The 17364-nt window shown below is 52.4% G+C and overlaps 2 protein-coding genes across 3 annotated transcripts; one reads left to right on the forward strand and one right to left on the reverse strand.

Moving 5' to 3' along the window:
- Positions 1 to 1336: 1336 nt before the first annotated feature.
- DEFB124 (defensin beta 124) lies at positions 1337 to 4651 on the reverse strand. The gene is made up of 2 exons (XM_028118517.2): positions 4594 to 4651; positions 1337 to 1491 (listed from the first exon to the last, which is right to left on the reverse strand). Exons 1-2 carry the CDS (start codon positions 4649 to 4651, stop codon positions 1337 to 1339), a joined length of 213 nt encoding a protein of 70 aa, XP_027974318.2.
- Positions 4652 to 7300: 2649 nt separating this feature from the next.
- Positions 7301 to 14409, forward strand: REM1 (RRAD and GEM like GTPase 1). 2 transcript variants are annotated; one of them, XM_088026261.1, is made up of 5 exons: positions 7301 to 7640; positions 8715 to 8797; positions 11085 to 11132; positions 12702 to 12903; positions 14138 to 14409. In XM_088026261.1, the coding sequence occupies exons 1-5, from the start codon at positions 7301 to 7303 to the stop codon at positions 14407 to 14409; spliced, it is 945 nt and encodes a 314-aa protein (XP_087882387.1). The 2 variants fall into 2 exon arrangements, with proteins under 2 accessions (XP_087882387.1, XP_027974754.1); XM_028118953.2 differs by lacking the exon at positions 11085 to 11132.
- The last annotated feature ends 2955 nt before the right edge of the window (positions 14410 to 17364 follow it).

Genomic DNA, 17364 nt, shown 5'->3' on the forward strand with positions numbered 1-17364 from the left:
CGCAGCTAGTCTCCAAGACTCTGCACCAGCCCAGAGACTCACTCAGCATCCTTCCTGATGTGAAGTATTTTGAGTATCACCACTCTTCTTAGCCAGGCCAAGCAGGGTCCTTTCTCTTACTCCAAGACTGCCCTGGACTTCTCTGAAAAGTCTCAGAGGACAGTGGAAAAGAGCCCCTCTGTCCTAGGCATTCCCCTCAACTTACTTAACATGCCTGCCCCTTTCTGGGCTCTACCCCAGGAGAAGGTGGGCCAACACTGGGGGTCTTCCCCATCTCCGTTCCCCCACCCCCAGGTCTCGTCTACTATCCGGGCAAATACATTCTTCCCAGCCTCCCTGACACCGGGAGTGGCCAGCCATAGCCATATGACAACCCTCTGGCCCATGAAAAGGAGGCAGAAGTCTGCTGAGGATGGTTCCAGGGACAATGTTTGCTTTCCTGGTAAAAGTGAGAAACTAGCTCAATCCAACCCTCCCCCTGCTTCCTGCTTTAAACAATGATGTTGAGCCTGAAGTTTTGGCAGCCATAGGGGACCCAGCAGGATCCCAAGATGCTCGCCCTGATGTGGTTACTGCCTAACTCCAGATAAGCCCCTGCAAGTTGAGCTACCTATTTTTTCAGCCAGACGTAATCCTGATGCAGGGTAATTGGCATGTGAGTCTGTCGGCCTACCTCCCTGACTCTGCTCACATTTTCTCCCTGCCTTCCCGTGCCCACGGTTCCCTGGGTCTGGCCGAGGCCCACTTCTCTCTCTGCTTTCCCTGTGTACATGAAAACTGCCTTCATAAAATCCTGTGGTCTTTTCCACCTGGGCAGGCCCTTGCAATGCTAAAATAGGAGATAAAGGAACATAGAGAAATCCTGTCGCTCTCCAGGGCCTGCCTTTCAAAATGCCAAAGTGTATTAACTCTACCATTATTCAGTCTTACTATAATTAACTCATTATTATTATTAACTCATATTGTTACTATTAATTCTAACCTCCTTTTTGCATTCTTTCTATAAAGTCCAGTTCTCCTGATATTATAATTTATCCCCATTTTATGGATGAGAAGACCCAGAATGCTTACGGAGATTGAGTAATTTTTCCGGAGCTGGAGAGAGTGTAAGGGATATTATAGGCAGGCCTGGAACCATTTACCGAGGTCATTAATACCCACTTGCCCCGGGCGCCTCACCTCCCTCCACCAACCATCCCTCCACCCCTCCCATACCAGGACCTCGTGCTCCCCCATACACTCAGCACGGGGGCGGGCAGGGTGGTGAGCAAGCAGCAAGAGGAGGCAGGTGCAGCAGGTGTTTATTGGAGAGCAAGGGTACCAACCCCAGAACCAGCTACACATATACAGGCTTAGAGGCCAGAGGCCTGGTTCCATAGGCGAGGCAGCACAGAGAGGCATCTGGGCACATGTGCATGTAGATTTCTTGCCTTGTACAGTAAGTCCGGCAGGCCCCCTGGCCCTTCCAGCAGCGCTTAAATTCACTTCTCCCTGTGCAGAGGAAGACCACAGGTCACAGAGCAGCCCATGGGTTGCAAGTTAGACCGCTGTTCACAGCTTTGACCATACATCAAGAGTTAGGCCACAGGTCACAGATAAAACCACTGACCACAAGTTAGGCCACAGGACCCACATTAGATCACAAGTCTGGTCTTTTGTTAGCTCTCCAGTCATTGTGTTGGATGACTGGTCATACAACAGCCCACAGGTCCTAACTTAGGCCAAAGGACACGAACTCTGACCACAGGTCAAGGGGTTAGAGCAGATGGAACAGACTAGACCCCTAGTCACAGATGAGACAACTAGTTACAAATAAGCCTACCAATATCAGCCCGGGTTAGTCCACAGGTCACAGGTTAGACCACTGGTTATAAGTTAAAAACCAATTTCCCTTTTTTTTTTTTAAGATTTTATTTATTTACTTAGAGAGCAAGTGGAGGGAGGGGCAGAGGGAGACAGAGAGAGAATCTCAAGCAGACTCCACACTGAGCTTGCAGTCTGACATGGGGCTCCATCTCACAACCCAGAGATCATGACCTGACCCAGAATCAAGAGTCGGATGCTTAACCAACTGAGACCCAGGTGCCCCTGGAAACTAATTTCTTGTCCAGGTTAACTCACCCCCTGCTCAGGTACACTCTAAGCCCTTTTCATCACAACACTATACAATTATAGTTGGTTTTATTATGATCTCCATAATACAAGGTAAGGAAACTAAGGCACAGAAAGGCTAACAACCTTGCCCAAGATTACAGTCATTAAGGAGCAGAACCAAGATTCAAAGCCAGGTAATCAGACTCTAAAGTCCACACTGGTAACCATGACATAAACTGCTTTGCACACATAGGGACCTGTTTAATGTTAGTGGAGGAATTTCTAGCCCTGGGCCATGGAAAAGGTAGGACTTTGGAAGAACAGGTCTGTACCCCCTCTAAGGGTCTTCCATCACAGCATGAGGCATCTCCTTCATTTATTTCTTCAACAAACATGGCACATTGGAGATACCACAATGAACAAGATGGGCCAAGGTCCATGCCCTCAAGGAGCTTCCAGAAGGAAAGGCAGTTAAAACCCTAGCAAATAAATACAATTAGTAGAGTTGTGGAAAGTGCCCCGAAGGAAACCATCAAGATGTGGTGATGGCCAATTAGGACAGGTATACAAATGTGAGCAGAGAGGCCACTCGGGCAGGCCTGTCTGTTACAGCAATATTTCTAGACATGTGACCCAGATGGGCAGAGAGCAGCCTCTGAAGAACCGGGGCTGAGCGGGAGGTGGAGGGGAAAGGCTTCCCTCCCTCTCCCTGGATTAAAAGAGATCCCTTGCGGGCGTCTGGGTGACTCCATCAGTTGGGCGTCTGACTCTTGATTTTGGCTCAGGTCATGATCCCTGTGTTTGGCTCCAGGCTCAGTGGGGAGTCTGCTTGGGGTTCTCTCTCTGCCTCTCCCTCTGCCCCTCCCCCCATGCTCTCTTACTCTCTCTCTCTAAAATAAATAGAGAAAGAGGGAGAGATCCCATGGAACCCTCACAATGGGCCGACCCATGGATGTTATTCTGCCCTGTCCACCAGCCATCCTTCCATCCTGCCAAGGTAGAGAATCTTAGCCTGAGACAGACCTGGCCTCAAAATCTCTACAAGGCAAAGGATCCACACTCTGAAGAAGGTGTGTGTGTAATGGTTAGCGGCATGCTGTGAACCCAGCTCAGACCACCTTCGTCCAAATCCCAGCTCTGCTATTTCCCAGCTGAGTGACCTTGGCCTCAGATTCCTCCTCTGTGGAACTTCCCCCCTTTCAGGGAGGCAGTTATACAGGCTTTAATCACCCTAGCACAGTGCCTGGCACATAGTAAATACCCAATAAATGGAAAGGGAGATTACTGGAATGACTACACAGAGGGGGGAGCAACCAGGGCTCATTCGCGGCCAAACTTCTCCTTTTATAGCTCAAGAAAGGAAGCAACTTAACCCAGCTTTTCCTAGCCAGTAAGTGGTAGGTTCTGGAACCAGAACCCAAGACCCTGATTCCCAGGTAAGGGCAGTTCCTATAACTCCTCTTAACACATCATCACATTTCGACCTTCTGATGACCCTGAGACCCAGAGTTGCTATTTTCTCCTACGTGATCTGTAACCACCCCCCCCAACCCTCATCTCTTTGACTTCATCTTCTCTCCTGGTGCACCCCCACTCCAGCCATTCTGGCCTCCTCACTGCTCCTCAGACACCATCAGTCACCTTCCTGCCTCCTGGTCCCTGTAAAGATCTTCTTAATATTCTCACTGCAGTTAGATCTCTGCTCACATCAGCCTTATACAAAATAGTTAAGATACCTGAGACTGACTTCACGATAGTTCACTAAAACAAGACTGGTTCCAGTTGACAATTGTTGAGATTGGGTGAAGGTACACGGGGGTTTTTCATACTATTTTTTAATTTATGTTTGACATTTTCTAAAATAAAAAGGTTTCTTTTAAAAACTTACATCATTACATTATTCTCTATGTTTGCAGAAATTTATATTTTTCTACAATAACATGCTTTAAAAAAAAAAAGACTCACCTTGTTCCTTATATTATTCTCTCTACTTTCATGTAAATTTCAAGTTGTTCAAAATAAAAACTTAAAAAACAACCCCTTACACAGGGCCTCCCTTGACCATCCCCATCAGCTCTCCCATCCATCCCTCCCACGTGCACACACCACACTGACCCCGGGTCCTGCTTCTACTCTTCTGAGCACTTATCACCACCTGACATATTGTGTTTATTTGGTTCTTTTCTGTCTAAAATATCAGCACCGTGAAAGCAAGGACCTTGTTTTCTTTCCCTCCTGGTTCCCCGATAGCTGTCATGCTGCTGGCCCACAGTAAGTATTTTTCAAAAAAATATTTGTTGAGTGAATCCCATTTTAAAGATTAAGAAACTGAGGTGCAGACTGATTTAGGAAGTTGCCCTAAGGTGCCCAGCAAGTCAGAGGTGGCACCAGGACACATACACTGGTCTAGGCCTCCTCCATCCTCCAGAACCTGGAAGGCTATTCCTCATTTTACACACACACACACACACACACACACACACACACACGGCTGGTTACCTGGAGGCATATGACCCAGGGCCAGGAGAGCCACAATGAGCAGAAGCAGCTGTGTCATGGCCACAGGGCTTCTAGGGAGGTCACTGGGGAGAACACCAGAGGAGCCAGGCATACTGAGTTCTGCTGCCTGCAGCCCAGCCTTTATCAGGCTGCAGATCAAGGCTGGAGTGTGGGCAGCAGGAGACCTGAGTGGGAGGCGGAGGTTCTGTGATCCCAAGGATGTAGCTCGATCTCAGCCAGCTATGTGGGGGACTGCTCAACCATACAGCAATTGAGCTGCGGAGCTGGGACTGGAAGCTAAGTTGCCTCATTCCCAGACAATGTGTGACATGACACCAGTCACAACCCATCTTGTGGGTAGGAAAGGGATGCCAAGAAGGCCAAACCACAGAAGGAGGCCAGGCGTGAGGGGGTCCAGTGTCTGCCCCCAGCCCTGCGGAGGCTGAACTAATCTACAGGCTACTGTGGGAGTTGCTCTGAGCTGGACACCTGGACCCCCTCAGCCATGACAATGAACCCCACCCACAGGTACAGCCTGGTCTGCAAGGGCCCACATACAAACCCGCCCCGGTCCCTCAAGACCTCAAAGGAAGCATCCTGCCCAAAGAGCCTGGATCCTGGCTCCTTGGATGGCCAAAATCACCAGTTCCCAACTGCCTTACTCAACCAGGATCACAGTGTGTCTCTCCTCCTCCAAGTGCCTAGGAAGGCTTTTTTTTTAAAAGCCATGGGCGGTGATGGAAAGGGACAGTTGGCTAAGAGGCAGAATCCTGAGTCCCAGACCCAGGTAAGCCTCAGTGTAATCAGCCTTTTAGTGTTGTGCTGGGATTAAATGAGCTAATACTCCAGGCAATGTGCTCAAAACATACCAGCCACAGCCCAAATACCCAGTAAATATTTATCAGAGTGGGGACAGCCATTCTTCCAGGCACAGGGCCGCCCCCTGCATAAAGAGTGCTTAACCTAGAATTTGGTAAATGAATGAATGGGATGCCAAAATCAGATATTCAGAAGTCTTCAGTGCAGACTTCCTAGGCTCCCTCCTCCCCTGGAGCCACCTCCCAAAATTAATTCTCCATCCAGAGCTGAGTTTCAAAAAGTGGGGTCCATGAACTCTGCAAGATCATTGGGCACTTGTTTAAAAAGGCAGATTCCGGAAGCCCTCCCCCAGAACGGCTGAATCCTCCGTTCTTGAAGGGTGAGACCTGGGAATCAGCAGTCCACCAGCTCCCCAGGTGGATTCTGCGAGGGCTAAAGTTGGTGCGCCCCGTTGCTGGCGTGGATGCAGAGGGGATGCAGACCCAGGAATTCAGAAATCCCTTCTTTCCTCTCTCTCGCTCCCCACCCCGACACTGCCACCACCACCCCAGGCGAAGACCTTGCGGCAGTGGGTCAACTGAGCTCTGCGAAAAGTCGAAAAGTCATTGGGCGGCCGCGGCCTCGGGGCGGGTACCCCGGGGCTGCCCTGACGGGGCGGGGCTGGACGGGGCGGGGTCGCGGCTCCTCCCCCGGCCCGGGCGGCGGGGCGGGACTGGCCGGAGGGGCTGCGCGGGACTGGCCGGAGGGGCTGCGCGCCGAGGCGGTGGTGCAGCCTGGAGCAACCGGCAGCTACGGCGGCCGGGGACCCTGGACCCCTCCCCACGCGAGGTAAAGGCCCGCGCAGCCCGCCGCCAACTTAGTCAAGTTGGAGCGGAGTTCGCCAGGCGCCTGCATGGGGGGCTCTGCGGCGCAGGCAGGGACGAGGGAGGCCTCGAACCTGCGTCCCGGGGGGAGGGTCCTCAGGCCTGGGGCCTGGTGGGTTGCATAGCCTCGGGCAAGAAGCCCTCCCGGGATCGGGGGACTCACACCCAGCACCCGGGGCGGGGGAAGCTTGGATTCAGACTCCGGGAATGGCACATGCGCCCCCGGGCCCTGTAGGTCCCTTCCCCACCCCCCGCCAGGACCCTGTCCTGTCACCAAAACCGGGGCCCCGCTGTCTCGACACCCCCCCCCCCAACAGCCGCTGGAGGCCGTCGCCCGGCCTCCTGAATTTTTCACGTAGGGGGCGGGCCGGACACGCCGTTCCCATGGCACCAGGGCGCTCGGGTTACAGCCGAGGGAACCCCCAGACTCCCCTCGCCCTTCGGAATACCAACCCGCTCCGTCCTGCCTCTTCCTCCGCCCTCAGGAGATGGGGCAGCGGAAGTGAACCCCCCAGGAGCCCTCAATCCTCCAACCCCAATCTGAACCTTGGGGAAGAGAGCTGTGGGGAAGAGGAGGACTGGGGCAATTCAGGAGCCTTTCAGAACGTGGGTCCCATATCCCAAATGGGGGGGCACGTCTGTGTACACGGGTGTGTGCATGCTTGTATGGACATCCCACCTCGCTGCTGCCCCTCTGTCTGTCTCTGTCCGTGTGTGCTGGGGTATTGGGTCATCCTCAAGGCAGAGGAAGTCACCTGAGGGTGTGCATATGCGTGTGCTCGCAGCTTGCATAGTCACCCCACCCAGCCTGACCCAGGTTTACTCCGCCCCGAAGCCAGGAAGCCCCCACCCCAAGGAACTGAGGTGCCTCCTCCTGTCATTTGAACAAGAGAAGTTTTTGGAGGAAGTCCTCTCAGAAGCTCATCTGGACCCTGCAGAAGGGGCTCACAGGTGCCTGGCTCACTGCCCGTTCTTGCTTCTTGCTTACAGAAGGAAGGAAGGATCAAAGCCCCTCCCCACCAAGGATGACACTAAACACCCAGCAAGAAGCAAAGACCCCCCTGCGTCGGCGAGCCAGCACTCCACTGCCCCTGTCCCCCCGGGGCCACCAGCCTGGCCTCCTGTGTACAGCACCTTCCACAAAATTCCAGCATCCCCGGCTGAGCCAGTCAGCCTCCCTCAATCCTCCCACCCGGCAACCTTCGCCTGCCCCCAATGGTTGGTCCTCTGAATCCAGTGACTCTGAAGGCTCCTGGGAGGCCCTCTACCGCGTGGTACTGCTTGGAGACCCGGGCGTAGGGAAGACCAGCCTGGCCAGCCTCTTTGCAGGGAAGCAAGAGCGGGACCTCCATGAACAGCTGGGAGGTAGGGACCCTGTGGGCTGGGCTGGGATGTGGCCAAAGGAGTGAAAGCCCTGTTGTCAGGGGCACAAGGCTGCCAAGAAGAGTTGTGCAACTCACACACTGCTCAACTCTAAAGGGCATCATTCACATAGACTATGAAGTGAATGATGCCCCCCACCCAGAGTGGTGCAGGGCACAGCCGGCACAACAGTCTACAGGAGGGAAATGCCTTGAATAGTGAGAAAGTTGCCAAGTTCTCATGGATGAGGTATATGATTAATTTCCATGTCATAGGGAAGCAATTCTGAGTTCCACGAGTCTCAAGTGGAAAGAAATGGTAGGCTTCCACCCCACTCAGAAACTCCCAGCCCCAACTTCCCCTGACTCTCAGATCCTCCCAGCTCCAGACAACCATCTAAGGCCACCAACAACCTGCAGCGAAACTAAGATCCTGCCCCAAAAGGAGACTCCCCAATTCCCTTTTTTCCTGAGAGATGCAGTGAGCCAAGAGGGCCAGGGGCCCCAGGATGAGGGGAGGAGACAAGGGCAGGACAGAGGAAATGAAGATGGGTTCCTACAGAACCAGCCGGGAGGACACAGGCTGAGTGCAGTGGGAGGGTGGTTAAAAGCAAAGAGAAAGTGGGGACACTCTGGCCAGGCCCCTTCTCTAGCCTTGACCCCTCTGAGTGTGAGAAGCCTAGATGAAAGGTGTAGATATGTGCACCTGTAGGTGTGACAAGCGGGGAGACTGAGACCCAAAGAGGGTACTGTGACCTGCCCGAAGCATACACTAAGTCAGGGACAGAGCGGGACTGGGAGAATCCCCAGCCCAGCTTTAACCCCACCATCCCACACTCATCAATAAACCAAACTAGCAAAAGCTTTCTCAGCACCTACTATTTGATTCTGGCAGCGGGGGAAACATGGGCTCCTCGTGGAGCTTCTTGAACTATCAGGAGAGACAGACATCAAACAAGGGGGTGAGCACTTCCAGCACAAGTGGAGGGGGCACTGTGACCAGAAAGGGGACTGGGGGGCCACGTCCTCCTCATGCCTGCCCCTCCTCCCTGAGATCTGGCTCTTTCCTCGGTTGCAGAAGATGTGTACGAGAGGACCCTCACAGTAGATGGAGAGGACACAACGCTCGTGGTCATGGACACCTGGGAGGCTGAGAAATGGGTATGGCACCACAAGCAGGACTTGGGGGGAGGGGTGCTGAGCCTGGTACCAGACCTCTGTCTGTCCCCTCCTCGGACACGACACAGCAGGGACATGGCAGAGGCCATCCTCAGCAGCCCTGGAAACCCACAGCTCCCAAGCAGCCTTTGCAACCAAAGGCAGAAGAACCTCATAACCCCGAGTCCTTTTCTCACTCCACTGATTCCCTCTGTAGCCATCTAGAATGTGCTTCTCCCCCTGCAAACCTCCACCTCGTCCTCAGCACCCTCAGCCCACTGCCCCCCCCTGCCCACACACTGTGCAGAGGAAGGAACGCTGCATTTAACACCAAAATGCCTGAGGGTAAACCCGCCACCCCTTTCTTTCCTTACCAGTTGCGTGGCTTTGTGCAACTTGCGTGGCTTTGTGCAACTGACTCACCACCCACCCTGAGATGACTTCAGTTTTCTCACCTGATAGATGGGTTAATCATTACCGCCTTCCTTACCAGCTAGTTTTTAAAAGTTCTTATGCAATTTCCCAGCAGTGAGCACAGTGTGGAGCATGAAATAATGCTGAACATAGGTGAAGAAATGTAAATAATGATCATTCTTATTCCTCATAACCTGGTAGCTAGTAAAGAAGGAAAGCAAAGGATGTCCTTCCCCTACCCCGTTCCAGAATAGGAAGAAAGCAGCAGGCAGGGATATGCCCCTGTTATGCTTTTCTTACCTTGAGTTTTCTTTTTTCTTGCTATACAGATAATACATGTTTATTGTAGAACTTTAAAGAAATACAACCAAGCAGAGAGAAGGACGTAAAAATCACCTGGGAACTTGGCTCAGTAAGGGGGAGGCCCCGCCCACAGGGTGGAGCTTAGGAGGGCACTGTCGGGTGATTGGTAAGAATGACTGACAGCCCCAGTGATAGGCGGGAGGATAGGGATGAAGGAGCTAAGTGGCCAATTCCTTTCCACGAGGATTAAAAGGACACCCAGCTCCAAATGAGCATGATGATGATGATCATGGTCCTCCTAGCAGCAGGGATTTATGGAGTACCCTCTTCCCAAGTGTCAGCCCCTGTGCTAAGCGCTGGATATATATTACGGCGTTCAGTCAAAACAAGTACTATAGGTGAGTATTCTGATTCCCATCCTAGTGACGAGGAAAGCAAAGCTCAGAGAAGTTCAGTAATGCGTCCAAAGTTCTCAGAGATCAAGGGGGATTCAAACCCAGATCTATAAGCCCCTGAGCCTGTAATCTTATGCACTAGGACTGTCGCTCTCCATTCCCACTGGGAACATCACCTTCTGAGCCTTCAGCTGGGGTTTCACTCCTTCACTCATTCATTCACTAAGAAACACTGGCTGGGTATGAATCATGGGCCAGGACACTGAAGACCCAGCAGTGAGTAAGACAGACATGTCCCTTGGCCTCATGGAGCTCACAGGCTGGGGGGGGGGGGGGCACTTTTTGAATACAGTCGAAAATCCAGTGGGGCAGAGTCCAGTGAATTATGAAAAGTGATCAGCCTGGGAGTCCCATTTAGGAGACCGGGGAAGAAGAGTACTGGAACTGGAATTCTGTGCCCACCTGACTGTATGGCCTTGAGAATGTTTTCTCTTCTCTGGCCCTTGGATTTCCTACAAATAAAATGGGGAAACAGAACCAGTTTCCCTGGCTGGTCACGGTGGAGGCAATTTCCACAGAGGGTCCACCCAGTAGCAACGTCACTGGAATAAGCATCCATCCTTTCGGTAGATGGTACCCTTTGGTGTCAGAGAGGCAGGATCTCCCAGAATTGGGTGGACCTTTGGCTCATGCAGTAGTGCCCTAGCTGGCCTGACCATCAGCGTCACCTAGAGAGTATAAAAAAATCAAATATCTGGGGCACCTGGGTGGCTCAGTTTGTTAAGCGCCAGACTCTTGATTTCGGCTCAGGTCATGATCTTATGGGTCGTGATATGGAGCCCTGCATAGGGCTCCGCGCTCAGCGGGGAGTCTGCTAGAGATTCTTTCTTTCCCTCTCCCTCTGCCCTCCCCCCCACTCGCAAGCTCACTCTTTCTCTCTCTCAAATAAATAATCTTTAAAAAAAAAATAAAATTCTCAGGTCTCACCCCAAACCTGATGAATAAGAACCTACAAAAATGGGGTCCTGTAACCTATATTTCTAATCACACCCCCAAGGGGTCCTACCCGCCAATCCATGTTCCAACCGGCTTCTGTGATCCTAACACATACCAAATCCTTCATAAACATTTGTGCAATGAATGAATGAATGCTCAAGCCCCACACTTTCATTCTACAGATGGGGAAACTGAGACCCAGAGGGAAGAAGGAACCTGTCCATAGTAAGGTGAAAAACTCACATGCATCTGACTCAGCCCATGGTTATTTGGCCTGGGGAAGGATCAGAAAGGCTGTTGGGAACTTAATCCCTCTGACAGTGTGTTGACCATCGATCTGATGCTTTCATAGTCATCTATCTTATCGGGTTATCGGAAAATTCTTCTGGGGCGCCTGGGTGGCTCAGTTGGTTAAGCGACTGCCTTAGGCTCAGGTCATGATCCCGGAGTCCTGGGATCGAGTCCCACATCGGGCTCCCGGCTCAGTGGGGAGCCTGCTTCTCCCTCTGACCCTCTCCCCTCTCATGCTGTTTCTCTCTCTCTCCCTCTCTCAAATAAATAAATAAAATCTTAAAAAAAAAAACAAACAGGAAAGTCTTCTGGCTTCTTCCCCTCTCAAAAACAGTGCCTCCACCACACTGGGTATTTCCTCCCCCTGGCCTACTCTCCGCTCCTGTTCATCCTCTCAGACCCCAGTCGCCAGTCCGCTCTTAAGCCCTCCCCGCACTCTGCCTGGCTGAGTTCTTCTGACCTCCTCCCCTCACCCCCCATGGCTCCTCCAGCCACATGCTCCTGCCTCTTAATGGTACTTATGACAGGGCATCAGAACTCTCGACTTCCATAGCATCCCTTCCAGACCATGAGCTTTTGGAAGATAGGAATGGTGTCTTACTAAACACTTGTGAAGTTGTTACCCAGATGGTCCAGTCTCAGCGTGCTGTCCCTGACAAAAGATTGCCACCCAAATGGCCTATCAGAATTGCTCCAGTTCTTCCCTTCCTTGTCAAACAGCTTGCAAAGACTCTGCTTCTTAAAGTGCCCCACCTCTCCACCGCTTCCCTTATACCTCCTACACTCCACAGTTGCTCCTTCACTTCTCTCTTCAGCGCTGGCCTGGAAAATGCCTCCCCTTGAAGTCAGCTCCCTTCTCTCTTCTCTCCCTTCTTTTTGCCTCTCTTTTTAAAAGATTTGTTTATTTATTTCTTTAGAGAGAGAGAGACATAGTGAGTGCGGGAGGGGCAGAGGGAAAGGGAGAGAGAGAATCTCAAGCAGAGTCCACACTGAGCATGGAGCCCGATGCAGGGCTTGATCCCATAATGCTGAGACCATGACTTGAGCCGAAATCGAGTCAGATGCTTAACCCACCGAACCACACAGGCGCCCCGCCCCCATTTTTGTCTCTTAATTGGACTGCAGAAGGCCACAAGAACTGTCTGGCAAGACTGAGCCCTCCTCAGAAACCAGACAAAAGAGCTGAACCCTCCTTAGCAGGAGGGGGAACCAAAGAAATCTTTCATCTCCAGTGCCTGGCCTATAGAAGCAATCAACGGATGAGAAAATGTAGTGAGGTGTTATTAGCCCAGTTTTTCACACAGAGAAACTAAGGCTCGGGGAGGACTGGTGGCTTACCCAAGGTGACACAGAATAATGGCAGAATTTGTCCCCCAAACCTGTCCAAAGTATAAGCCTCAGCTCCAGCCCACCCTTCAGACCATCCCAGCCTTACCTTTCTCAGCCAGGGCCCTCTGGCTGAGAGGTAGGTACCCTTGGAGAACGGGTCTGGGGTCGCTCTGTTGCAGGATGAAAGCTGGAGCCAAGAGTCGTGCCTGCAGGTGGGCAGCGCCTATGTCATTGTGTACTCCATCGCGGACAGAGGCAGCTTCGAGAGTGCCTCTGAGCTCCGCATTCAGCTGCGGCGCACACATCAGGCGGACCACGTGCCCATCATCCTGGTGGGCAACAAGGCCGACCTGGCACGCTGCCGGGAAGTCTCCGTGGAAGGTGAGCCCCCTCTACTCCCCCCTCCTCCTCCAGCTTCCTCTCAACCTGCTGTCACTGCTCCTCCTCCAGTGCTCTCCATCTCAGGGACAGTCACCCCACCCCGCCCTCATCGCGCACCTACATGCCTAAGCCTGAAAGCTAGGAACTATTCTCGTTTCCTCTCCCACTCCCCCAAACCAGCCCCCAAATCCTGTCAGGTCCACCTCCCTTAACCCCACCTGCCCTTCCCCCTATGCCCACAACCTCTGCCCCATCCTGGCATCTCTACCTTAGCCTGGGCCAGCCCCTGTACTTCTCCCTATTCAATCAGTTCTCCTCACCAGCTGGCAGAGTTTTCCAAAACCAGATCTGACCTTGTCACTCCTTTGCTTAAAAATTCCCCTGTGGCTCTCCCATGCCCTCAGTCAGAGACACTTTATCCACTGGGCATCATAGGCCCAGTGCGTACAAGCTTTCCAAGGGCTTACATCTGGGATCTGAAACTATTAGCTCCGAAACACAGTGAGAAAATTGCAAATTAAAATTTCACAAAGTTTGAATCATCCACAAAACACGATATTGTGGCAGCTGACAACTACAAACCAAAACGTTTAGTTATATATAATTTGTATTCAAAGTGGGATAAGGAATATTTCAATACATTTGATAATATCATGTGGGACCCACAAAGATCTCAAAATGGCCCGTCTCAAGGGCAAAATATAAAAATTATGGAAACTGAGAGCCGGAGAGGGTAAGCCAGTTCCACGGGGTCACCAGCCTCTAAGGGCTAGAACCCAGGCCCCTGTCTCCCAGCCCAGTGGCTTCCTGAAGTTGGAAGACCATGCTTTGTGAGCAGACAGCCCCACACTCCCCAACATAATCCCCAGGAGATTTTGTTAAAACACTGGTTCACAGACCTCATCCCAAACCTACCGAATCAGATTTTTTGCTGGTGGGCTCAGGAATTTGCATTTTAACAAGCTCCCCCGGATAATCCTGATGCACAGCTCAGACCCCTTACCTGGCATTCAAGCCCCTTCCCAGCCTCTCTGTCTTCCCAGCCTCGTTCTGCTACCAGTATCAGTCACTAGCCTGTGAACTAACTCCGCAGAGCCAGGTCTCATTTACCGAAGAGTCCCCTGGCACTCAGCACAAGATAAGACCAAAAGAAAAAGCGCTTAGCTTGAGACTCAACACACCTCTTCCCACCTTTATGTCCCCTCTACCGGGCCTGCCTGACCCCGCCCCTCAGAGGGCCGCGCCTGCGCGGTGGTGTTTGACTGCAAGTTCATCGAGACGTCGGCCACGCTGCAGCACAACGTGGCCGAGCTCTTCGAGGGCGTGGTGCGCCAACTGCGCTTGCGCCGCCGAGACAGCGCGGCCCCGGAGCCGGCCGCGCCACGAAGGCGGGCAAGCCTCGGCCAGCGGGCTCGTCACTTCCTGGCCCGCCTGACCGCCCGCAGCGCCCGCCGTCGGGCACTCAAGGCCCGCTCCAAGTCCTGCCACAACCTGGCCGTGCTCTGAAGCCGCCCGCCCCCCTAGGGCTGGCGGAACACTGGGCTGCATTCTGAGCTCCACCGATGCCATCGAGGGGCCACGACGTAGTTGCCCAGTCTGCACGGTGGGCCGTGCCTGCCCGCTGTCCCGAGGGCCAGAGCATCTCCCGGAGCCGCACCTTCAGGGACCCCTCCAACCTGGGGAAGCAGTGGACAGACTATGGGGCCGAAGCCTCAAGCTGCACACAGAGTAGGGTTTTTTGTTTTGTTTTGTTTTGTTTTTTATGCGGTACGAGCCTTTTTGTAAAAATCTTCCTGGTCCCTGGGCTCTGGCAACTCCCCACAATAAACCAGACCAGAAGGGTGTCCAGTCTGAATGCCCAGACCTCTTCTTTTGGGCTCTGCCAGGTATCTCCACCTCCCACCGTCCCATCTACACTGGCTGCAGACCGGGTTAACCTGCTGACCTGGGTGAAGGTCAGTCAATAAAATCGCTGGACCAGTTGTGTGTTCAGGCCTTCTCCCAACCACTGGGCATGGCCCCTAGCGCCGGTCTTTGGGGAAGACCCAGTGGTGCACAGACAACCACAATTCAATGTGATGACCTATTTCTCATAAGCCCATTTTTCAGATTATAGATTCATAAAGTCTTATCTGGAAGGAATCTCAGCATTCATCCTCACAATATAGTAGCTTTTGTTTGTTAAGAGCTATGGTTTAAGCTGTCACAACTAGTGATTAATCTTCACAAACCCTGTATACCTCTATTAGAAAAATAGAGGCACAGGATGGTGATGGTTCATACTCCAGATCATATAGCTACCGGGCGCCTGGGTGTCTCAGTTGTTAAGCGTCTGCCTTCAGCTCAGGTCATGATCCCGGGATCCTGGGATCGAGTCCCGCATCAGGCTCCCTGCTCTGCGGGAGGCCTGCTTCTCCCTCTCCCACTCCCCCTGCTTGTGTTCCTGCTCTCGCTATGTCTCTCTCTCTGTCAAATAAATAAATAAACTCTTAAAAAAAAAAATCATACAGCTACTATAAGTAGTCAGGATTCCAACCCCGGCTTGTCAGGCTAGAGTCTGTGCCCTATCCACAATCCTCTTGGAGAATGTGACAAAAAGCTATAGAGTCCCAGGGAAATGGACTTTCAAACACAAGTTTACTTACAATTTAAAGTGGAGGGGGATGCTTGCCTCCATGAAACTCAATCCACTAATCCCCAAGACAGATACCCGATTTAATCCATCTCATTCATTTTCCTGAATGTGGAAACTGAAGCCCATAGAGGGCAAGTGAGCATCCCAGGGTCACCCAGCCAGTGAGGGTGAGGAGTAGACCCCAGGGCCCAGCCTCCTCCTCTGTCTGTGCGGGAAGGAGGAGGTAGTGAGGCATCCAGCTGTGGGGCTTGGGCTGGGCCTTAGGGGTCAGGTCAGGAGTTTCCAGCTGAAGGGGAAAGGGGTGTCGCGACTTTGAGAGGAGAATAAGATGCAAATGGTTTGGACCATCATGTCCCTGAGGCCTGACACCCCTTCCCCCAACCAGCTGCCTGCCCACATGCTTCAGCCACCAAGAACACAGCGCCAAAGAAGACCGGAGCTTGGGCAGATGAGCCATATCCTCCTTCTTCAAGCCCCCAGTCTTGCCAGCAGGGCACTGATAGCACTTATTTCCCCATCCTAACTCCAGCTTGGGGAAGGGAGGAGGAGGAGGGTCTTCCCCCACCCCAAGCTGGCTCTGGCCTGCGGTCATGGGGGAGGGGCTATAGTTGTGGAAAGTTGGCAGAGGCAGCCGGCAGCGGCCGGAGAGTGGAAAAAATGATATCAAACCCGGAAAAATGCAGGCCGGATGGAGGGCCTGAGTTGGCCCTGGGAGGTGAGAGGGGAGGGAAGGAAGGAGGGAGGCCCACAGGCTGAGAAAGGAAGAGGGGCCAGGGAAAGAGCACAGGAGCTGGCTTTGAGAAAACTGTAGGTAATCGCTGTCATTCCTTTCTTCACCCACAAGTATTTATTGAGGGCCTACTAAGTGCGGGGCACAGTGCCAGGCTCTAGGGAGATAGAAGTGAACAGAAGCAGTAGGATGCTGCTCCCTGGAGCCCCCCCATCTGGTGGGGAAAGCAGACTAGAAAACAAGTGAATAAAATGATTACAAACTGATAAGGGGCTGAAAATCAGGGTGGTCATGGAAGGCCCTGAGGATAATCCAGTGCAATCCTCAAAGTCCACAAATGGGGAAACTGAGAACTGGGGGGGGGGGCTTACCCCAGGCTACTCAGAGTGTGGAAGAAGTCCTTGAGACCAGGACTGGGAATGGAAGGGGAGGAAAGAAAGAAGGAAAGAGCACAGACCCGGGTCAGGGGGAAGGAAGAGCATGCAGCCAGGATGGCAGGACAACGCAGTGGTTGAGGTTGGTCATGGGTCCTGAACCAGAGGGTCTGTGTTCAATGCTCCATCTCTCTGTTTCTTAACTCCCTCATCTGTAAGATAGGATTCATGGCAATTCCCTCCCTCAGGGTTGATGTGAGGATTAAATGACTTAGGATGTTGGGCACCTGGGTGGCTCAGTCTGTTAGGCGTCTGCCTTCGGCTCAGGTCATAATTTCAGGGTCCTGTGATCTAGCCCCGAGTTGGGCTCCCTGCTCAGTGGGGAGTCTGCTTCTCCCTCTCCCTCTCACCATCCCCATGCGCTTTCTCTCTAATAAATAAAATCTATTTTTAAAAATGACTTAAGATGTGTAAAATACTTAAAACAGTTCCTGTGTCTAGAAAGATTCAGTAAATGTTGGTTCCTACTAGCATATCTTAAGACCTTGAGGAAACCAGGCCTTGTTAAGGGTAGGATATTCTGGGACTGTGAAGACTTGCTTGCAAGTCTTTGCCCTGCTATGACACTGGAGGACTTTAGGAAAATCTCTTCCCCTCTTAGGCCTCAGTTTTCCCATCTGTAAAATAAAGGGATTGAATGGGAACTTGTATCATCTATTCAT

This window comes from Eumetopias jubatus, unplaced genomic scaffold, assembly GCF_037043125.1.
Source record: "Eumetopias jubatus isolate StellerSeaLion01/CBP00866 unplaced genomic scaffold, mEumJub1_p1.0 scaffold_9, whole genome shotgun sequence".
Lineage (NCBI taxonomy): Eukaryota > Metazoa > Chordata > Mammalia > Carnivora > Otariidae > Eumetopias > Eumetopias jubatus.